This window comes from Antechinus flavipes, chromosome 4 (assembly GCF_016432865.1).
Source record: "Antechinus flavipes isolate AdamAnt ecotype Samford, QLD, Australia chromosome 4, AdamAnt_v2, whole genome shotgun sequence".
In the NCBI taxonomy this organism is placed as follows: domain Eukaryota; kingdom Metazoa; phylum Chordata; class Mammalia; order Dasyuromorphia; family Dasyuridae; genus Antechinus; species Antechinus flavipes.
In genome coordinates this window covers 383547070-383571627 of record NC_067401.1, presented here as the reverse complement: position 1 = coordinate 383571627, position 24558 = coordinate 383547070, and the positions used below count along the sequence as shown (strand labels likewise).

Sequence of the window (24558 nt, the reverse complement as noted above, 5' to 3'; positions counted from 1 at the left end):
AAGCAAAGAAGTGTCTTATTTAAACTTATTTTGAAGAATGACAAAGATCTCTAACAACTGAAAGGAACAGACTTTGTAAAATCTTGAATCTGCCTTTCCTTATCACGTTTAGTCTGTCCTTGGCAGATAATGTCATCACCCATTCTAAGGATGTTATTAGAACAATGATGAAAAATCCAAATCCTCTAACCTTCTGAAATTCATATGGTCATGCTCCATCCAGAGATAGAAAGGGAGGATGAGAGACCAAGACTTAATTCAGAGTTTTTTCCTTATCCTACCCCAAGTGATGATAACATTTTAATCTGCTGTTTTGATAGACTATCCATAAGATGTAACCACATTTCTTCAGTCAGTCTAGTAAAAGCTTCCTGTGCAATATCATTTATGCAGTGGCTTTTTTTAGAATTTTTTTTCTAATCACATGTAAAAACATTTTTAATAATAAGTTTTTTAAATTCTAAGTTCTAAAGTCTCTCCCTCCCTCTTCTCCCCTTCTTGGGAAGGCAAGCAATTTTATCTAAGTTATATACGAGCAATCTTGCAAAACTTATTTCCATATTAGTCAAGTAGTGAAAGAAAATCAAAACAACCCAAAAAAAACCCAACAAAAATAAAGTTTTTTTAAAAAGTGTGCTTCAATCTCCATTCAGATTTCATTTTTTTTCTCATTGTGGATAGCATTTTCCATCATGAGTCTTTTGGAATTGTCTTAGATCATTCTAGTACTGAGAATAGCAAAGCCATTCACAGTTGATCATCATACAATATTGCTGTTACTCTGTATAATGTTTTTCTGGTTCTGCTTCCTTCACTCTCCATCAGTCCTAAATCTTTTCATGTTTTTCTGAGAGCATTCTGCTTATCTTTTCTTATAGGACAATAGTATTCCATCACAATTATATACCACAACTTGTTTAGCCATTCCCCAAATGATGGACATCTCATCAATTTCATTTCTTTGTCATCACAAAAAGACCTACTAGAAATCATTTTGTTCTACAGATTCCTTTCATTTTTCAAAAAAAATCTCTTTGAGATATAGAACTTGGCCAAAGAGAATGCATGGTTTTTGTGTTCCTTTGAATATAGTCCAGTTTCAAATTAATCTCCATAATGATTAAATCAGTTCACAACTCCACCAACATTGAAATTTTCCCATATTCTCTCTAACATTTGTTATTTTCTTTTTCTGTCATATTAGCCAATCTGATAGGTGTGAGGTGGTACCTTAGAGTTGTTCTAATTTGCATTTCTCTAATAATTAATAATTTAGAGCATTTTTTCATATGACCATAGATAGCTTTGAGTTCTTCTTCTGAAAATTGCCTGTTCATATCCTTTGACCATTTATCAGTTGAGAATGATTTGTATTCTGATAAATGTGGCTCAATTCTCTATACATTTGAGAAATGAGGTCTTAATTAAAGAAATCTATTAGAAAATGTTTTCCTAGTTTGTGTAAAATCTTTTAATTTTAATGTAATAAAATTATCTATTTTATAACCCATAATGCTCTCTATTTTGTTTGGTCATATATTCTTCTCTTATCTGTAGATCTGACAGGTAAAATTTTCTATGCTTCCCTAATTTGCTTATAGTATCACCCTTTGTATCTAAATCATGTACCCATTTTAACTTAGCTTAATATACAGTGTGGGATATTTCTAGCACTGCTTTCCAGTTTTCCCAATTTTTTTGTCAAATTTTGTCAAATAATGAATTCTTGACCCTAAAGCCTGTGTTTTTATATTTATCAAATACTAGATTACTCTGGTCATTTATTCCTGTAAGTTGTGTTCCTAAACTTTCCCACTTACTCTTCATTCTATTTTTTAGTCAGTACCAGATTGTTTTGATTATTGCCATTTTTAAAAACAGTTTGAGATCTGATAGAGTTAGGCTACCTTCCTTCATATTGTTTTTTCATTGATTCCCTTGATATTCTTGACTTTTCCAGATGTTTTTGTTATTATTTTTTCTAATTCTATAAAAATAATTTTGGTAGTTTCATTGGTATGAATAAATAAATTTATTTTGGTGGAATTGTTATTTTTATTATATTGGTTCAGTCTACCCATGGACAATTGATATTTCTCCTAGATCTGACTTTATGTGAAAAAGTATTTTGTAATTGTGCCTATATAGTTCTGAGGTTTTTCTTGGCAGGTAAACTTCCAAGTATTTTATATTGTCTACTATTATTTTAAATGGAATTTCTTTTTTTAATTCTTCTTGCTATATTTTGTTGGTAAAATATAGATTTATGTGGGTTTATTTTATATCCTGTCACTTTGCTGACATTATTATTTCAACAAGTTTTTTAGTTGATTTTCTAGGATTCTTTAAAAATACCATTTTATCATCTGCCAAAAGTGATAGTTTTGTTTCTTCATTACTTGTTCTGATTTCTTTAATTTCTTTTTATTCTCTAATTGCGATAGCCAGCATTTCTAGTACAATATTGAATAATAATGGTGCTAATGGACAACCTTGCTTCACCCCTCATCTTATTTAGAAGGCTTCTAGCTTATCCTCATTATAGATAATGCTTGCTTATGGTTTTAAATAGATACTTTTTATCATCTTAAGGAATGCTCCATTTATTCCTATGCTTTCCAGTGTTTTTAATAGAAATGAGTCTTGTGTTTTATCAAAAGCTTTTTTTCTGCATCTATTAAGATAATGTTGTGATTTTTGTTGTTTTCTTTATTGATATGTTTTCCTGTGCTGCATTCCTGGTGTAAATCCCACCTAGTCATAGAGTATCATCTTTGTGCTATATTGCTGTAATCTCCTTGTTAGCATTTCATTTAAAATTTTTGCATCAATATTCATTAGCAAAATTGGTCTATAGTTTTCTTCCTCTATTTTTGCTCTTCCTGGCTTAAGTAGCAACACCATATATATGTATGTCTTTTTCATATAATTTTTCAAATCATTTATAAGCACTGGAATGAATTGTTCTTTAAATGTTTGGTAGAACATTTAAAACTACACAGAAGAGAACAGAAGGAAATTGAAAGAAACCCAGAAAAGAAGAGAGTGATGAGATTACAGGGTCAAAAGTATTTTTTCTTTCTTGGTAACCTACAGTTTCTGTTATATTATTCCCATATTAATGTGTATGTGTGTATATGTATACTACATGTAGTATATTGCTTTACTATATGTATGTATATACACACATATATGTATAACAAATATATTTGTATATGTATACATATATTTTTATGAGGAACAATAAAGGGACCAATGTCACTGGATCATAAAGTTGAAAAATGATTGTAAATAAGAGATGACATAGAGGGAAGAATCAAGAATGGTGAGGTTATAAACTTCGGGGACTAGAAGTGATCTTTTGACAAGTATAAGGATTTTGGAGTAGAGGGGGAAGAACCTATTCTGTTTTGGAAACAGAAAGCTCTTCAAATATGACTACAATTCAAGAGAGAAATTAGGACTAGATGAATCCATTTGGAAGTCATCTTTGACAATACTTGAATCCCTGGGAGCAGATTGGGTCACAAAGGGAAAAGGAATAGAGAGAGAGACTAGAAGAGAGCCTAGAACAAAGTCCTGGTGGGATATCTAAAGATAGAATGATGTTCCAACAAAGGTGGTGGTGAAAAACTGGTAATATAGATAGGAGGAGAACTGGGAAAAGCTAGGTATGTCACAGAAGCCATGAAAGGAAAGAGGTTATAGTCATATTAGGTGGACATAGTACCTGCCCTCAGGGAGCTTTTTTTCTGGTGGGAAAAACACAGTCCTTGATTTGAAAGAGTTTCCAAGCTAAATGAGGGTAACACATAATATTCCTGATCTCTAGGATCTTCCAATCTGATGGGAAAGACACAACCTTTGTCCACATGAACTCCTAATCTGAAGGCAGAGATAAGGTTTACAGTAAGATCAGAATAATTGGGACTACAGATAATAGAAATAGACATAATCAAAACCAGTTTTAGCTGGAATAGCTCAAAATGACAACCACAGGACTCTGGAATGTTTTGTTTTTCTTCTCACCCCCCTGGACAGGACTGAAGTCACATTATTTGCTCATTTAATCTGCCAGATAAACAGCTGGTGAGGATAGTTAACATTTCCCCCAGCTAATGCTTCTCATTTTAATTAAGATGATTTTCTCTGCCTGGAGATTAGTTTCAAGTTGCTGTTTTTAACCCTTTGGCATGAACTAAGGAAGGAAATCTTGGGACCAAGGCCTATTTACTGAGAGAAACTATCCATTTCTGCCTGCTTGTCCCCCACCTTGATCCAGGATTGCTTGTGGTTCTCATCCCTAGTATTATGTGAAGTGAGCAGCATCAGCAAGTGATATACATATCAAATTCAGCCTTTGGAGTGCCTTCTAGATGGGCTCCCCAAGCTCTGTCTGGTTTAGAAAATAGCTGTCTGGTTTTGACAGATAGAAGCTCCTTCTGTCTCTGTGCCCTTTCTCCCCAAAGCCATCTCAGGCAAGAAAGTGTGACTGTCAATGTCATGGCAAGGAAGAGGGAGAGAAGTAATGGGAGAGACAAGGAGGTTTCTGAGGTGAAGAGACTTTATCTCTACCCCTGACTTTCTGTCTGACTCAAGCAAGTCATCTAAAACTTTCCAGGCCCAAATTTCCATATTTACCCTTCAATCTCACTGGGTTTGTGAAAAGATTAACATGACACAACAGACCCAAACAGGCTTTTAAAAGTGAGTATATTAAAAATGCAAAGGATTAATAGTGTCCCCCAAATTACCCTGAGTCCATTCTTGATAGGTGAAGCAGGAGGGAAATGACAAAAACGGAATAAATATTTGCGATGCAGTCCTTGATAGCATTCTAGGTGGTGAACTACAGAAGCATAAAGTGGAATCCTAGCCTTGAAGAGTTTCCAATCTAGTGAGAAAGACAAGGGTAACAAGGAAGCAGCAGCAAGGAATACAAGGAAGGGTTTAATTCAGTGCTAAATTGCACAAACTATAAATTCTCACAGGGGTAACTTAGGAGAATGACATCAGTGGAAAAAAAGATTTCTTCATAGAGGGGAATCATGTATCCATAGAGAATAGGTAGGATCTAGATAGGCAGAAAGGAGAAAAGAGGGGATTCCTTTTTGAAATGACATTGTAATTTATTTACTTAAATATATACTATAACATCTTCTCTTTCCAGTAGTAATGTCTTCTTTGAGGACAAGGACTGCCTTGTTTTTTACCTCTATATCTCTACCACCTGTAATTTCATTAGTACTGGTAATTCCTTATATCTATGTAAATTAGGAATAATTCTGCCTCTTCTAATCAAAGAGTTCTCTGGAGTTACGTCAGATGAAGGGACTGTCCCAAGACCAGACACACCCAGGATGTGTCAGAGGACATGAACTCAGTGTTCCTGAGGCTAGTTCTCTATCCACAATCTCTCAATTCTTGCACATAATAGGCATTTAATATGTTTACTTAATTTGACCCATCTTTTTTAGTTTTATTTATGAGTGGAAAGTTTCCCATTCACTAAGATGTTCATATCAATGAAACTTCCATTTTTTATGTCCTTTCAGGAAAGGATGAAGACTTGGCTACCAAGTCTTTCCAGAGAGGACTTGCCCTGCCTAAAGTGAAAACCTATAAAGTCATTGCCCTATAATGAGTAATATCCTAATCCCAAAAAAGACAGGCACTCCCTCCCTCTGCATAGGGTTGGAGGAAGTAAGGGACATTTTAGATGAAGGAAGATAAGCTTCTGTGGCTAGGTAATGTATCCCATGAATTTTAAACCTCTTCATTTTTTAAAATTTGTGGAATGTTGTGTGTGCTATCTCCTACACTTTTGGGATGATGGCTTTCACTTTGGTTATTGTAATTTTTTTTAAGTATTAAGCATCTGACACTTATAGACTCCTCCATGAACTGGGAGCTTGTAATTAAAGATAGACACACTGACTAAGATAACCAGATGGTAGCATTTGTAAAAGAAGGGAAGAAAAGACTCTCTTCCCTTAGTTCCTTGAAGGGACAATTAAATATATTGGCAGGTATATAGGAAGTGCCTTTTAGAACTGATACGAAGCTAAATAGAACTGGATACGGAGCCGGACATCTCAGGACTTTGGGGACCTCAAGGAGTTTACATCCTACTGAAGGGTAACAACAGATACCCAGATGAATAAATATAAAGTTAATTTGGGGAGAAGAAAGCACTAATAAGTGAAGAAATCAGGAAAGGCCTTTTTACAGGGAAAGGAAAGAGATGTTTATATAGTAAACACTATGTGCCAGTTACTGTACTAAGCACTCTATATATTAATTCATTTGATCCTCATACCAACTCTATGAGGTAGGTGCTGTTATTGTCCCCATCTTAACGTTGAGGAAAATGAGGCAAACAAGTGACTTGCTAGTCACACAGCTAGTAAAAGACTGAGGCTGGATTTGAACTTAAATTTCTGACTCCAGGGCAAGTTTTCTATCTACTCTTCTTTCTGGATGCCTTTAGTGGTCATTAGAAGTGGACCTTGAAGAGAACAAGGGGTTCCCAAGGATAGAGAACAGTCCAGGTATGAAGGACAGCCTGCACAAAGGTGTGAAGGTGACACACAAAATGTCACTTACAGAGATCACTAAAGAATCCACTTCTACTGGAGTATAGAGTTTATAATGGAAGAGAATCATCCTTGGAAGCTCTGTGTCCCATCTTGGCAAGGTAAAAAGAAGTTGTTCTTCAGCCAACTCAGCAAAGCTTCAAGAGGAGATGAGATTTTTTTTAAAAGTTAAGGGAGGGGACTTCCGGTTAAGATGGCGGAGAGGAGGCTCACAGTTGCATAAGCTCCGCGCTTTCTCTCACTATCCACTTCATTACAAGCCTCTGAATCAATGCTTGACTGAAAAAAACCCACAAATAGTTACCAAGAGAAGCCATCCTTGAGATCCGCCAAGAAAGGTCTGTCTTTACTGGAGGGCTGGGGCGATTTTAGATCGGGCGCAGGCTGAGGGCAGCGGCAGTGAGAGCACGGGAGCAGACTGGAGAGGGGGTGGAGAGTGATCGTAGCCGTTTCTGCGGGGAGAGCTTCGCTACAGGTTTGGATACTTTCCTCCAGCAGCAAATCAACAGCCCAGCAGAGAAGCTAAAAACACCGGGGCTGAAGAACACAACCCCAAACAGCTGGAGTCTCTCAGGACCTGGCCGCCCCCCCTTGCCCCCCTCAGTGATTCAGCACGCTCTGGGATCTCAGAGCGCAGGCGCAGCACAGTCCTGCTAGTGCCTCACTGCTGCCCCCTGCAGTTTGTAGAGGAAGCTCGATAACACACCCAGCCCCCCCCCAAAGAAAGACTCCAGTTTTTTCTGTTTTTCTTTGGTAGTTTGTCTCTGATTAATAGACAGAATGAGCAAGAAGCTGAAGAGGACTTTAACCCTTGACAGCTTCTACACAGATAGAGAGCAGACTCTAAATCCTGAGGAGACTAAAAACAGGCAGTCCCCAGGTGATTCCCCAAAGGAGGAGATTGTCTGTTCCTCAGCACAGATGAACCTCATAGAAGTGATTAAAAAGGCTCTCACAAGGGAGCTAGAAGAAAAATGGGGAAAGCAGAGTGAGGCTTGGGAAAAGGAGAGGGAGGCTTGGCAAAAGAGCCTGGAGAAAGTTAAAGAGAGAGTGGATAAAGAAGTAAAATCCTTGAAAAATAGGATTAGTGAACTGGAAACAGAAAACAGCTCTCTAAAAAACAAAATTGGCGAAATGGAAAAAAATTCCACAGAACAAAAGAACTCAATGGGACAATTAGAGAAAGATTTTAAAAAAGTGAGTGAAGAGAATACTTCACTGAAAATCAGAATTGAACAAGTGGAATTGAATGACTCGAGGAGACAAGAAGAATCAGTCAAGCAAATCCAAAAAAATCAAACAATGGAGAAAAATGTGAAATACCTTCTGGGGAAGACAACAGACCTGGAAAACAGATCCAGGAGAGACAATCTGAGAATCATTGGACTCCCAGAAAAACATGATGAAAAAAAGAGCCTGGACACTGTCTTCCAGGAAATTATCAAAGAGAACTGCCCAGAAGTCATAGGAACAGAGGAAAAAATAAACATTGAAAGGATTCATCGATCACCCACTGAAAGGGATCCTAAAATCAAAACACCAAGGAATATAGTGGCCAAATGCCAGAACCCTCAGATGAAAGAAAAAATATTGCAAGCGGCTAGAAAAACCCAATTCAAGTATCAAGGAGCCACAATAAGGATCACCCAGGATCTGGCAGCATCCACATTAAAAGATCGAAGGGCCTGGAATATGATATTCCGAAAGGCTAAGGAACTTGGTATGCAACCAAAAATAACTTACCCAGCGAGAATGAGCATCTTTTTCCAGGGAAGAAGATGGACATTCAACGAAGTAAGCGAATTTCATCTATTTCTGATGAAAAAACCAGAACTTAACAAAAAGTTTGATCTACAAATATAGAACTCAAGAGAAATCTAAAAAGGTAAAGATTAATCTTGGGAACTATATTTTGACTATATAGATGTATAAAGAATACATGTATACCTTGTTCTAGAAATTGATGTGGAAAGGACATTGTACCAGAAAAAGGGTAAAGTGGGGGTAGTACATCTCATGAAGAGGCATAGGAAACCTATTATATCTGAGAGAAAGAATGGAGGGGGATGAATATAGTGGGTATCTTACTGCCTTCAGAATTGGCTTTAAGTGAAAAATCTTAAGACATATTCAATCTATGGTGAAACTTCTCCCATCTCATTGAAAAGTGAGAAGGGAAAAGTGGAAAGGGAAGGAATAAGCTAAGCGGAAGGGAATACGGGAACTGGGAGGGAAAGGGGTAAGATAGGGGGAGGAACTCTAAGGTGGGGGGAGGGACACTAAAAAGGGAGGGCTGTGAGAAGCAAGGGTGCTCACAAGCTTAATACTTGGAAGGGGGGGGAAAGGGGAAAGAAGGGAGGAAAGCATAAACCGGGGTTAACAAGATGGCAAGTAATACAGAATTGGTCATTCTAACCATAAACGTGAACGGGGTAAACTCCCCCATAAAGAGGAAGCGGTTAGCAGAATGGATTAAAAGCCAGAATCCTACAATATGTTGTTTACAGGAAACACACCTGAAGCGGGGAGATACATGCAGGTTAAAGGTAAAAGGTTGGAGCAAAATCTACTATGCTTCAGGTGAAGTCAAAAAAGCAGGGTAGCCATCCTGATCTCAGATCAAGCTAAAGCAAAAATTGACCTAATTAAAAGAGATAAGGAAGGACACTATATCTTGCTAAAGGGTAGCATGGATAATGAAGCACTATCTATATTAAACATATATGCACCAAGTGGGGTAGCATCTAAATTCTTAAAAGAGAAACTAAGAGAGCTGCAAGAAGAAATAGACAGTAAAACTATAATAGTGGGAGATCTTAACCTTGCACTCTCAGAATTAGATAAATCAAACCAGAAAATAAATAAGAAAGAAGTCAAAGAGGTAAACAGAATACTAGAAAAGCTAGATATGATAGATCTCTGGAGAAAATGTAATGGAGACAGAAAGGAATACACTTTCTTTTCAGCAGTTCATGGAACCTATACAAAAATTGACCATATATTAGGACATAAAAACCTCAAACTCAAATGTAGTAAGGCAGAAATAGTAAATGCATCCTTTTCAGACCACGATGCAATGAAAATTACATTCAACAAAAAAGCAGGGGGAAGTAGACCAAAAAATAATTGGAAACTAAATAATCTCATACTAAAGAATGATTGGGTAAAACAGCAAATCATAGACATAATTAATAACTTCACCCAAGAAAACGATAATAATGAGACATCATACCAAAATGTATGGGATGCAGCCAAAGCGGTAATAAGGGGAAATTTCATATCTCTAGAGGCCTATTTGTATAAAATAGAGAAAGAGAAGGTCAATGAATTGGGTTTGCAATTAAAAATGCTAGAAAAGGAACAAATTAAAAACCCCCAGTCAAACACTAAACTTGAAATTCTAAAAGTAAAAGGTGAGATCAATAAAATTGAAAGTAAAAAAACTATTGAATTGATTAATAAAACTAAGAGTTGGTTCTATGAAAAAACCAACAAAATAGACAAACCCTTAGTAAATCTGATTAAAAAAAGGAAAGAGGAAAATCAAATTGTTAGTCTTAAAAATGAAAAGGGAGAACTCACCACTAACGAAGAGGAAATTAGAGCAATAATTAGGAGTTACTTTGCCCAACTTTATGCCAATAAATTCGACAACTTAAATGAAATAGAAAAATACCTCCAAAAATACAGCTTGCCCAAACTAACAGAGGAAGAAGTAAATATCCTAAACAGTCCCATCTCAGAAAAAGAAATAGAACAAACTATCAATCAACTCCCTAAGAAAAAATCCCCAGGACCAGATGGATTTACATGTGAATTCTACCAAACATTTAAAGAACAATTAACTCCAATGTTATATAAACTATTTGAAAAAATAGGGATTGAAGGAGTCCTACCAAACTCCTTTTATGACACAGATATGGTACTGATACCTAAACCAGGTAGGCTGAAAACAGAGAAAGAAAATTATAGACCAATCTCCCTAATGAATATTGATGCTAAAATCTTAAATAAAATATTAGCAAAAAGATTACAGAAAATTGTCACCAGGATAATACACTATGACCAAGTAGGATTTATACCAGGAATGCAGGGCTGGTTCAATATTAGGAAAACTATTAGCATAATTGACTATATCAATAACCAAACAAACAAAAACCACATGATCATCTCAATAGATGCAGAAAAAGCATTTGATAAAATCCAACATCCATTCCTAATAAAAACACTTGAGAGCATAGGAATAAATGGACTTTTCCTTAAAATAGTCAGGAGCATATATTTAAAACCATCAGTAAGCATCATATGCAATGGGGAAAAACTGGAACCTTTCCCAGTAAGATCTGGAGTGAAGCAAGGTTGCCCACTATCACCATTATTATTTAATATCGTATTAGAAACACTAGCCTCGGCAATAAGAGTCGAGAAAGATATAAAAGGAATTAGAGTAGGCAATGAGGAAACCAAACTATCACTCTTTGCAGATGATATGATGGTATACCTAGAGAACCCCAGAGATTCTACCAAAAAGCTATTGGAAATAATTCATAATTTTAGCAAAGTAGCTGGCTACAAAATAAATCCCCATAAATCCTCAGCATTTTTATACATCACCAACAAAACCCAACAGCAAGAGATACAAAGAGAAATTCCATTCAGAATAACTGTTGATACCATAAAATATTTGGGAATCTATCTACCAAAGGAAAGTCAGGAATTATATGAGCAAAATTATAAAAAAGTCTCCACACAAATAAAGTCAGACTTAAATAATTGGAAAAATATTAAGTGCTCTTGGATCGGCCGAGCGAACATAATAAAGATGACAATACTCCCTAAACTAATCTATTTATTTAGTGCTATACCAATCAGACTTCCAAGAAAATATTTTATTGATCTAGAAAAAATAACAACAAAATTCATATGGAACAATAAAAAGTCGAGAATCTCAAGGGAATTAATGAAAAAAAAATCAAATGAAGGTGGCCTAGCTGTACCTGATCTAAAATTATATTATAAAGCAGCAGTCACCAAAACCATTTGGTATTGGCTAAGAAATAGATTAGTGGATCAGTGGAAAAGGCTAGGCTCACAAGACAGAATAGTCAATTATAGCAATCTAGTGTTTGACAAACCCAAAGCCCCTAACTTCTGGGAAAAGAATTCATTATTTGATAAAAACTGCTGGGATAATTGGAAATTAGTATGGCAGAAATTAGGCATGGACCCACACTTAACACCATATACCAAGATAAGATCAAAATGGGTCTATGACCTAGGCATAAAGAACGAGACTATAAATAAATTAGAGGAACATAGAATAGTTTATCTCTCAGACTTGTGGAGGAGAAAGAAATTTGTGACCAAAGATGAACTAGAGACCATTACTGATCACAGAATAGAAAATTTCGATTACATCAAATTAAAAAGCTTTTGTACAAATAAAACTAATGCAAACAAGATTAGAAGGGAAGCAACAAACTGGGAAAACATTTTCACAGTTAAAGGTTCTGATAAAGGCCTCATTTCCAAAATATATAGAGAACTGACTCAAATTTATAAGAAATCAAGCCATTCTCCAATTGATAAATGGTCAAAGGATATGAACAGACAATTTTCAGAGGATGAGATTGAAACTATTACCACTCATATGAAAGAGTGTTCCAAATCATTATTGATCAGAGAAATGCAAATTAAGACAACTCTGAGATACCACTACACACCTGTCAGATTGGCTAAGATGACAGGAAAAAATAATGATGAATGTTGGAGGGGATGCGGGAAAACTGGGACACTAATGCATTGTTGGTGGAGCTGTGAACGAATCCAACCATTCTGGAGAGCAATCTGGAATTATGCCCAAAAAATTATTAAAATGTGCATATCCTTTGATCCAGCAGTGTTTCTATTGGGCTTATATCCCAAAGAAATACTAAAGAAGGGAAAGGGACCTGTATGTGCCAAAATGTTTGTAGCAGCCCTGTTTGTAGTGGCTAGAAACTGGAAAATGAATGGATGCCCATCAATTGGAGAATGGCTGGGTAAATTGTGGTATATGAATGTTATGGAATATTATTGTTCTGTAAGAAATGACCAGCAGGATGAATACAGAGAGGCTGGAGAGACCTACATGAACTGATGCTAAGTGAAATGAGCAGAACCAGGAGATCATTATACACTTCGACAACGATATTGTATGAGGACATATTTTGATGGAAGTGGATTTCTTTGACAAAGAGACCTGAGTTTCAATTGATAAATGACGGACAAAAGCAGCTACACCCAAAGAAAGAACACTGGGAAACGAATGTGAACTATCTGCATTTTTGTTTTTCTTCCCGGATTATTTATACCTTCTGAATCCAATTCTCCCTACGCAACAAGAGAACTGTTCGGTTCTGCAAACATATATTGTATCTAGGATATACTGCAACATATCCAACATATAAAGGACTGCTTGCCATCTAGGGGAGGGGGTGGAGGGAGGGAGGGGAAAAAAAATCGGAACAGAAATGAGTGTCAATATAATGTAATTATTAAATAAAAAAATTTTAAAAATAAAAATAAATAAATAAATAAATAAATAAATAAATTTAAAAAAAAAAAAAAAAGTTAAGGGAGAAGATTTGACAGACTAAAGTTCTGGAATTCAGTTATAGACAGGAAAAAGGAAGACTAGCACCTACCACCACCCTATCTCATCTCACCCCACCCTCGCCACCAAAAAAAAAAGGCAGTAAGACTCAACTCCAAAGAGGTTTGAAAAGGGCACTGCCCAATGAGAAGGGTCTCAGTTTCCCCAGTTTCTCCCAGCTATCTTGATATGGAATAAATGTTTGAAAATGAAATTAATGCTGACAATGTATTCCTCATGGTGCTTTAGGCAAATCATTCTACTGTCTAGATTTTGTTACAGGGGTTTAAGGAGAGAATCCCAAAATTTCTCCTACTCAGAATCTTATAATCCCCTCAGGCTCATTTTCTCTCTATAAAACTTAAAACATTATCCTTACTCTCCACAAAAAGCTAGTCACCAAATACTATCATCTATTCTTGAATAACTCAGTCTTTCCTTCCAGGTAGGTCTTAGCTCTTTGCCCCATTCAGTTCATTCTACACAGTGATAAAAGCTTAATGTTTCCTAAAGTATCACTTTGGCCATGTCAGTCATCTACTTATAAACTTGTAATGTTTTCCCTATTTCCTGTAGGAAAAGTCCTGCTTCTTCTTATACATAGACTTCTGGAATATGCTTCTTCTCTTACTCTCTTTCTGCTCCTTCTACTAAATCAATCTTCCACTTTAGTTAGACTGAACTATTCAGTAGTCCCCCAAACATGCTTTGAACTCTCCCCACTTCTGTGGCTACTTTCATGCCATTTTTCCTGTGTGAGATGCTTTCACCTCTCCTCTATGCCATACTAAATTCCCAAGTGGACCTCTCCACTTATTCAGTGGTATCTGACTTTTCATGGCCTTGTGGATCATACCGTCCACATTTCATATGGAGATCAATCCATATAATTGCCATAATTCTTGGCAAAGACACTGGAGTGATTTGCCATTTCCTTCTCTAGTGGATTAAGACAACAGAGATTGAGTTGGCCAAAGTCACACAGCTAGTGTCTGGGCTGGATTTGAACTCATATTTGTACGTAAACAAGTAAATGTACATAATTCTCATAAACAGGTATGTGTACATCTACATTTATAATCATTTACTAATTTGTTCTAAGATCCACATTTCCCTAGATTTCCTAGGGAATAAATTTCCTCAGTTTTAGACAAAATCCCATCTAGTATATTTTAGTGTTTGGAAATAGAATTAATATTCTGTTTATCATTCTAATGATACAGAAAGTCCAAAGCATATTTTTAAAAGAGTATTTCTATTTGTGTTTTTTTTTTGGTAGTAGCAGGAAATACATCTTGCTAGTTGGATTTTGCTTTGAATAATGTTAAAATACATCTTCACAGAAATAAATGTCCTATATACACTGAAATGCTCACAGTAGCATTTTTAAGTGGTAGATATCCATTGACTAGACAATAGCTGAATAAATTGTGGGACATGAGTGTAATAGAATATTATTGTAGGCCACACATGGTAGCATACTCCTGTAGTCCCTGCTGTTGAGGAGGCTGAGACAAGTGGATTGCTAGATTTGGGGAGCTCTGAGTTCTGACTGTAGACATGAATCTATAGACACTAATCAGACACTGTCTGATTCTAGACAGTAAGTCTTGAACCAATATGGTGAGTCCCTAGGAGCAAGAAGCCAGCAGACTGCCTAAGGAGAGGTGAATCATTCCAGTTTGGAAAAATAGAGCAGGTTAAAGATTCCATGCCAATCAGTATTGGAACTGAGCCCATGAATGGCTGTACATTTCTAGCCTGGGTGAAATAATAAAACCCACTTTTAGGGGATGGGGGAAAGAAGAATATTTCTGTGACATAAGAAATAACCAACAAATGAAAGAAACATGAGTATGAGAAGATTTATATGAGCTGGGGTAGATTAAAGTAGCAGAACCAAAAAACAAGAGATATGATGATAACAATTTAAATGGAAGAAATTTCTTACTTTTTTCTCTTTCCCTTCCCCCTGTCTTCTGATTTCCTACTTTTTTTTGTTTCCAAACTTTGATACTAGGGATGCATCATTGGGTAGGGGAAGAGGAGAGATATATAAGAATTAAAAGGGATGTAAAAGTAAAGTTATCTACAGATATGGTGACATATACCAGTAGGTAATCTCAACTACCAATAGGACTGAGGCCACAACTGATAAACTGTCTTTATTAAGTCTGGCACTTATATGGTGAACTCCCAGAGAATTGTCAAGCTACCTAGGAGAATAAAATTACCCAGGTTAAAAACAGAGCAAATCAAAGATCTCCTGTTGATCAGTAATGGGATTAAGCCTATAAATGGTCCCTGCATTTTCATTGTGGGCAAAATAGGAAAACTTAGTTTCAAAATGAATAGATAGATAGTTGTCAATAAAAATATTATTTAAAAAATAATAAAATGTATCTCTATATCCTGTGCCCATACAAACTTTCTGGGAGAGAAAAAAGCTGGTAATTTACAAGATGAAATGAAGAAATTTGCCTGAGATTAAAATTTTTCTGTGGAGAAATACAAAAAAATAGGCATTTGGGAAATAACAAAGACATCCAGACGCTTCTGAAGGGGAACATCATCAGATGCCATTATTCCCCCAATCTGCTTTTTCTTCCCTTCTCCCCCCCACTATTTCCTATAACTAGAAAAAAGCTTCATCTTTCCACTAATATCATTTAGATAATCCCCATAGGTGCTTTCTGCCTGAGTATCTCTTTCTGAGCTTTCCAGAATCAGAATATGGTGCCCCAATATGACGAGAAAATTGGCAATGGTTTCATTTAGTCTGTAGGTCAGAGTAATTCTTCTTATAAACTTCTAGGGATCAGGTCTCCTCTTGCTTTTTTTTCCCTCTGAGATCATCAAAACCTAAAATAATAAAGATAATGATTCTGACTCATATTGGGAGTTACCTTTCTTAACACGTGTTCATGGAATAATTACAATAATAAAGCCTTATATGTTTTATAGAGCTTTATATTTTTTCCAATATGTTTTTGCATATTTTATCTCAGTCCTCTAGAACAAAGATTCTGGAACTTTTCTTTTCTTTACCCTCATTCCTTTGTGAGTTTGACTCTTCCTTTCAATTTTCCTTTTATGTGTTGTCTTAACCCATTAGAATGTAAACTCCTTAAGGGCAAAGATTTCTTTCTTTCTGCTTATATTTGTATTCCCAGTGCTTAACTCAGTGCCTGACATGCAGTAACCATCTATTTAAAAATACTGTGGACTTATTTGTGGCAGGGATCCTTTTGTCAATGTGGCAATGCCTAGAGACTTACTTTCAGAATAATGCTTTTAAATGCATGATGCAAAAGGCATAGGATTACAAAAGAAACTAATTATATACAATCATCAAAATGTTTTTTAAAACAAGTTCATGGATCTCAAATTAAGAACCTCTGCCCTAGAGGCAGAAATTATTTTTTCCATTTGACAAATGAGGAGCTTGAGCAATAGAAAAAGGCAAGTGACTAGCTTGATGCAAAATTAAGGCTAGAACCTGTTTTTTATTTTCACCTCTAGTAGTTTCTTTACTTTCCAAGAAACCTCCCTGGGCCTCTGTTTTCTTACCAATAGAAAAGGAAGAATAATGATAGCCAGAAGAAAACCAAGCCTGTTAATTTGATAGATCTGATATCTCATTGATATGAATGCTTTCTCCAACACTGCAGATTATAATCCACCCACCTCTTATCCCTGGTGACTCTCATCCAAGTCCCCACAGAACATCTTTTAATTGTATGGATAGTTAAACTCAACAATAGACATTAAATAGCTTTCCTAGTGATATTGTAAAAATTAATGAAATCATTATGGGTAAATTGTCCCCTAAATACATAAACTTCCATGGAAATATCCCAGCCCTAAACCACAGAGCTTTCTCCTAGAATAACTATAGGAATTTCCTTTGTGTTTTGTGATAGGTTACTTGACTTATGTGCAGTTTGGGAAAGTGGAGTTTTCCATCCCTCCGCTGGCCAGGACAGTGTCTCCAATACTGTTTCGAACAGGAGGGTGAATGAAACAGAGAAGGTAAGTGAATTCTGGATTGTGAGGGACGTGTTTAAGGAACCAAAATCCTAAAGGAAATTTGAGTTATTTGACTGGGGAAACATTTGCAAGTATTGTCTTAGGAACAGAAATATCTTTATGGTCAGAAATAATACTCTTCAAATATTTGTAGGACTTCATATAGAGGTTGAATTGAGTTGTTCTGCTTGGCCCCAAAAGATAGAACTAGGAGAAAAAAAGTAGAAATTGGCAGATTTAGACTCAATGTAAGGAATGAGTGTAAAGGCTACCTCCACACTTATTGAGTTCCTGGTCATTGAAGATTTTCCTAATCTGGATGGCTACTTGTCCAGGATATAGTGAGAGTGAGTTAAATTTCTGGTATGATTTGAATTGGATGAACTTTGAAGTCCTTTCCAAATCTGAAATTCTGCAATATTTTAACAAGTCATTCAGGTATTCTAAACATGGTATGTCAGAGACAAATAAGTCTAAATCAGTACCATGAGAAATCTAGTTGGGTTTAGATGTGTATGTATAAACACATATGTGTGTATGTATGTGTATATAATATATATATTTATATACACATATATGCACACATACCCTGACCTACACATAAATGTCTGTTACCTTGAGTCATAGGGACTCTCAGAATTTTATCTTAGAATTCCTTGGTTCCCAAGGATATATAAATAAAATCTTCCCTCTCTGAAGTTTTTGTTCTTGCAATTCATTCATTTTTTTTCCTGGAGAAAAGAAAGCTGGAAGACATTTATAAATGTTTAAGGGTCTCTGAAGAATTATGAGGAGTGGGTGAGAGTGAAGTTAGCTATTCTTTTTCTTCTTCAAAGTATCTCAAAATGAAGAAATTACATTGAAATTTCAAAATGGATTTTTTTAGGTTAGACATTAGGAAACTTCCTGACAGTATTTTACTGAGAAGTGTGGAAGTATTTAAATATTAAATCAATGAACTTTTATTTACCCCATAACAATCCCCAAATTCCTTATCTTCAGAAGGAAATATTTCTTTACATATTACCTAAAAGTTTTCTTTGGCAATTGAAGTTCCTTCCCTCTGATTTCTATTTGCTCTACATAAGAAGGGTAGAAAAACATCATATAAAGAATAAAAAAGTATGTTAAACCAGGGTCCTCTGCTGCCCGTGCTTTTGTCCAAGGAAGGTTGTTTTGTAGGATTGCCTGTAAAAAGCCCCGTGTTTTCAGCTGCAGAGTGGATCCTTCTTTAAAAAGCATGGAGCCAATGTTGGCTTTCCCTTACTAAGCAGATGCAATCATTAGACATGAGTATTATGTTATTGTCCAGGATGACCACCTTTACTGAAGAATCAGCAAACAGCCTAGCCTCTGACCCTCTTCCCCCACCCCCAAGCTTATGGCTCCTCATGGTCTTTTGTGAGCATTGTGAGTGACAGCTCTGGGCATATGGGGGATCATCAGAGGAGGATCTCCAGAGGTTATGTAAGGACCCTCTCGGGAAGGTTAGGAGGTGGAGAACAATTGGCCCTTGGCAGATGAGCAGCTGTCTAAGGGCACAGTGAGTAGCCACAGGGGGAGATCTAACTAGAGCAACTCACTGTTTCTGAGATGTGCATTGTCCCATCTGGGATTCAAACTTCCTTTTGCCCTGAAGCAACACTAGTTTTAGCCTCAGCCCCCTTGGGTAGTAAGAGAAGGAAATGAAAGAAGTGAGGTATGAAATTTTAATAGTAAAATAATTGGCAATTTATCATGAGCTTATTGCTTGAGCTTCAGAACTGGGGTAGACCTGACAGAGAGCTCAGAAGCCAGAACGGATCTCTTAATTCCTTGGGTTTGACATCTCTCCGTTCAGTTTTTCTTCCTCACCACAGGTTTCTCCCCAGATGCTTTCTGTTCTCTCATGAATAGGGCCCAGCTAGGGAGTAGGGCGATAAAGCATATGGCATGTTTGGTAAGCCTTTAAATTATTTTTGTCTTTTAAATAGGATGTAAGTAGTTCTCAGGAATGGTCTCTGAAAAGCTCCTGCTTTTCTAATCTTGACCCTTCTGAATGTGCTTCTCCAAATTTTTGCCAGGATTCATCAACCAGATTAGGAAATCCAATTTATTGCCTGCTGGACCATTTCCTTCTGCAGTGGCCCTGACTATTGAATGAGAATATTACTCTGTTCCCACCATCTTTTTCTTATGTTATTTTGAGCTCACTCATTTTAGATAATGGGATGAAGATTTTTGTAAATGAATCCATAAATGACATAAACTAGCATGGAGTGGTTCACTGGGAGGTGAAATCCATTTCTGAACCACTGCTCTGTTTTGTCTTGGGTTTCCAGGGCCCACACCTTTTTTTCTTCTACCTATATCTGGGGCTAAAAGATTAGGAAGCCCTAAGGCTATGACCTAAGTTCCCCCAATAAAAGGAAAACATCCTCTCTGTCAACCCAAACCTACTTCAGTATTGTTGTTGCTGAGCACCATGGAAGGCAAATTAGGTATAGCCTCTATCCTCTGAACATTTCTAACTTAATAATAATTCCATACATTTATTTTTTTAAATACATTTTTATTGATGCCATTGGCCTTATAGCCATTTCTGGGAAGACAAAAACTTTTCCTCTCCTCCAGATTGAAAACTTCTTTTTTTTTCCAAAGAAGGCAGTATGGATAAAAATCTAGCCTCAGAATCAGGAAGTCCTGGATTCAAGTCCCACCTTTGACCCATTCCATTTGTGTGACTCTAATCATACAAGTTCTCCATGCTCCAAGCAACTTTACACAGAACAGGTTGTTAGAAATTGTTTTACCAGAAGCTTCCCGTACCAAATTGAAATCACAAGTCTAGTTTTATTTTATTTAGTTTTTCATTTGTAAAATTTTCATTTATGCAGTTGTAGTCATTTAATATATACACACATACATTTATAAATATGTGTATATATATATAATCCTACTGATTTCACTCTAACATGAGTCACATAAATCTTGTTGTGCTTCTTTGTATTTCTTGTATTTGTCATTTCTTATACTATAATATTCCATCACATTCACATACCACATGTTTTTCAGCTTTCCCTTAACTAGTAGGCACCACTTTGTTTTTAGTTCTTTGTTCCCACAATGGGTGATGCTATGAATACTTTGGATACATGCGATCTTTGTTTCTAACTTGGATTTCCATAAAGAAGATGACAGTGGTGAAATTGCTGCTCAAAAGATATTATGGACAGTTTAGTTATTTTCTTGCATAATTGCACATTAATATCCAGAGCTGTTGGACTAATTTACAGCTCCACCAAGAGTAGATTAATATGCCTGACTTCTCACAATCTCTCTAACATTAATTATTCTTGTGTTTCATTATCTTTGCCAATTTGCGAGATAAGAAGTGAAAACTTAGTGTTGTTCTAATTTGCATTTATCTTACTATTAATGATAGTGAGAATGTTTTTAAAATGTCATTTATGACTTGAAATCCTTATTTTAAAAGCAATCATAATTGTGTCAATTATCTATGTATCATAAGTATCTGACTCTTATAGTTGATATTTGATGCAAATATATTTCTCTGTAATTTCTCTTATTTTAGCTTCATTGATTACAGATCATATTATTTACATAATAATTTTAATATTTCTTTTTTAAAAGTTAAAAGTTTTATGGGTACAATTTGTATTTGGTTATTTCTATACATGACAGTACTTAGTCTCCTATTTCATCTTCCCTCCACCCTTGTAACAAAGAAAAAGCAATTGAGCAAAACCAATATAGTGATTATATCTGACAGAAAATGTAATGTTCTGTATCTATGGTCCCCCATTTATACAAGGAAAGGAAAAAGGTGCATCTCCCCATGACTATTAATGACAATTACACACTATTCAGTTTTCTTTCAGGGTCCTTTTTGTTTATGTTACTGTAGTCTTTGTGAATATTTTTTCCTGACTTTGATTATTTGACATCTCCCTGTTTTTCTGAATTCCTTCTGTTCACCTTTTCTTGGAGTGCAACAAAGGAAGAAAGGAAGGAAACAAACATTAAGTCCTTACTATGTGCTAAGCACTATACAAATATAATCTCATTTGATTCTCACAATTGGTAGATACAATTATGACCACATTTTCATATATATGGCTTGTTCAGCCAATCATTGAGCCCCCATTGTAAACAATTTTTGCTCCCATAAGAAGTGGCCCTTTTAAAGTTTTCAAAGCATTTGTATGTACAATATGGAAGGATAACTAAGGTGGCACAGTGCATAGAGCTCTGAGCTTGAAGCCAGGAAGTAGCAGGAACTATGTGTCCCTAGACAAATCACTTAACCTGTTTGTCTCAGTTTCCTCGTCTATAAAATAAGCTGGAGAAGGAAATGACAAAGCATTCTAGTATATTTGCCAAGAAAACCCCAAATAGGGTCACAAAGAGTCAGACTTGACTGGAAAACTACAAAACAACAAAAATATATCATGGCTTTATATTATAGCCATTTCTGAGGGGATATCTCGGACTCCTCCAGATTGAAACCTTCTTTTTTTTTTTTTTTTGCCAAGGAAAGGCACAAAGACACAAAGATCTACACAATAATCATGTGAACAGTTTTCCTTACTATTTAGAATATGAGATCTAATAATGCAATAAAAATTACATGCAATAAAAGACCAGGGGAAAATAGACCAAAAATTAATTGGAGACTAAATAATCTAAGCCTAAAGAATAAATGGATGAAACAAAAATCATAGACACAATCAATAATTTCATCCAAGATAATAATGAGACAACATACCAAAATTTGTGGGATGTAGCCAAAGTGATAATTAGGGGAAATTCTATTTCTTTAGAAGCTTACTTGCATAAAATAGAGAAAGAAAAGATCAATGAATTGGGTTTGCAACTTAAAAAGCTATAAAAAGAACAAATTAAAAACTACCAATTAAATACCATATTTCAAATTCTAAAAATAAAAGGGGAGATTAATAAAATAGAATATGAGAGTCCAGATGACTTTCCCAATATCATACAGCTTCACAGAGTTAATATACAGTACTACCATCAAAGGTAATAAAACTGAAAGTCAATCAATAAACATTTATTAAATGCCTACTGTGTGTCAGGCATTGAAAACACTGGAAGGGATTGTAGAGGTAATCTAAAATCTCTCATTTTTCAGGAACTGGATCTCCTTGTTCCTTAAGGCAGTAACTCTTCTTCCCTATTGTCATAGATGCGGACATAGAAACATCAAAAGTCCATTAGGAAAGTTGAAGGTGTAAACTGAGAACTCCCAAGCAGGGTCAATAATAAAATAATAATATAATAAATAATAAATATAAATATTTATATAATATAATAAATAAATATAAAAAATAAAATAATAATAAAACTTGGCTAAAGTGGAATTTATCTAGTTTTCATTAGGTCCATTCTTGGTTTAATTTACATCTTCTGTTCTGGGAATGGTGCTGACTTCATGGCGATGAAATGTTTCCTGGAACATGGAAGTCAAACTATCTCTGTTGCATTTGCCTATAGTCGGTATCCAGGTGTGGATCTAATTCTCTCTGTCCAGGTTGTTCTGACAATGAGCCCTGGTAAAGGAGAGGCTCCCTCATGTCCCTTTCCGCTGTTCCCTCTGGCTCTTTGCCTTTTGTTTCCAAAGTCGCAGCCATCTGGAGCTGCCTTATGGCATCTGCTCCTGCTTTCCAGCCCCCTCCCTGGAAGCAGCAGAGTGCCTCTGTCACTTGCTTGGACTTAATCCCCACCTCCCCCCAGCTCACCCGGCCTCACACTCTGGCTTACCAGTTTCGGTCAAGGGGGCAGACACCTGTCCTCTGACGCATGGCCTAGAAGTCACCCAGTTTCTCCAGAACCCCAATTATCCAAATGGATCTATTTGATTAATTGTTTTCATGCTTGTTAGTTCTCTATCTACCCCTGCTCCTGCTCTGTTTTTCCTCCCATGTGCCCCACTCCATCTCCTTTAGGGACAGGGTACTGTGGAGAACTAAGGATATATAATTATGGGTGAAGGAGACCACAGAAAGCTCTGTGGGAAATGATTGGGGGATTAGAAAAGGGGATCTGCTGAACTTTGACCACAACACCCTCTTCGTTCAGCCTCCCCCAATCTCTGGATCGTCAGACTTTTTCCAGGGACAGTTCTCAGGAAATATATTGTCTAATATCATCATTTCTTTCTGTGTAACCTAAGAGGCAATGTACCTGGGTAGAGTTTTTGTACTTTTGTACCTTGCCTAGAAGCCATTAGATGATTTATTAGATAGAGCCCGGAGTCAGAAAGACTTATCTTTGTGAGTTCAAATTTTGCCTCATTTTCAACATCTGTAAAAGGAGCTGAAGCAGGAGATGGCAAATCACTTCAGTGTCTTTGCCAAGAAAATTCCAAATGGAGTCACAATGAGACAGGACTGAATAGCAACCTTGTCTAGTGGAAGGCACATTGATCCTGAATTCAAAGGACCAATGCCTTCTCCAGGCACTCCCTCTAAGTGCTGGCTTACCACTTTTTTGCTGGGGTCACAGATAACTGCAGAAATTGGTATAGCAGTGAGATCATAGGATCCTAGAGTTAGAACTGCAAGAGACCTCAGAAATGATGTAGTCCAACCCTCCCATTATACAGAAAACTGACATCCAGCGAAAAGGTCAGGTATATAGGTATCAATTTCAGAGGTGGACTTTGGATCTAAGTTGGTCCTCTAAATCTAAAGCCAAAGTACTTTCCATTTCTATGAGGCACAAAGGTATAAAACCTCAACTCAAGTGCCCCTGCTTTTCATTACAGTTCTTCTGAGACTCAAGAGAGACAGACAGACACACACAGAGAGACCAAGAGAAAAGAGAGAATGAGAACAAATTTATTAAACATTCATTATGCACCAGCCACTATGTTAAATACTGACATGACCTCTTTTGGTCCCCTTTCCACTTCTCTCTATTGACCCCTAAATAATCTTCTCCCTTCCTCAGAGGCTCAAGTGTTTGTTGATATTGCCCTCCTCCTCCCGGGGTTTTCCCTTCATACAAAGGTACAATTCTTGTGATGACTCAGAATTTATCATATTTACTGATATATGAAAGAGCTCAGAATACAAGATGCTAATAGAGTTCTTTCCAAAATTTCTCTTAATAAAGTACCGTATTCATGGATGTAGGTATTTGGAAATTTGATTTCCAGCTAATATTCTACATCTTATCCTGAAAAAGGCCCTTCCATGCGTCCCCTTTTTCCTGCCACCATCTTCTTCTAACTCCTATGAATTTTCACCTCTCTATCCCTGTGGAACTTTAGCCTCC

General features: G+C 36.3%; 1 protein-coding gene across 7 annotated transcripts in view; it reads left to right on the top strand.

Moving 5' to 3' along the window:
• The window catches only part of NFASC (neurofascin), a 252192-nt gene that overhangs the window by 104572 nt on the left and 123062 nt on the right, over positions 1-24558 (top strand). For all 7 annotated transcript variants that reach the window (XM_051998553.1, XM_051998554.1, XM_051998549.1 and 4 more), the window contains exon 3: positions 17154-17262. In XM_051998553.1, the coding sequence (XP_051854513.1) occupies positions 17154-17262 (109 nt within the window). The remainder of the gene's footprint in view (positions 1-17153; positions 17263-24558) is intronic.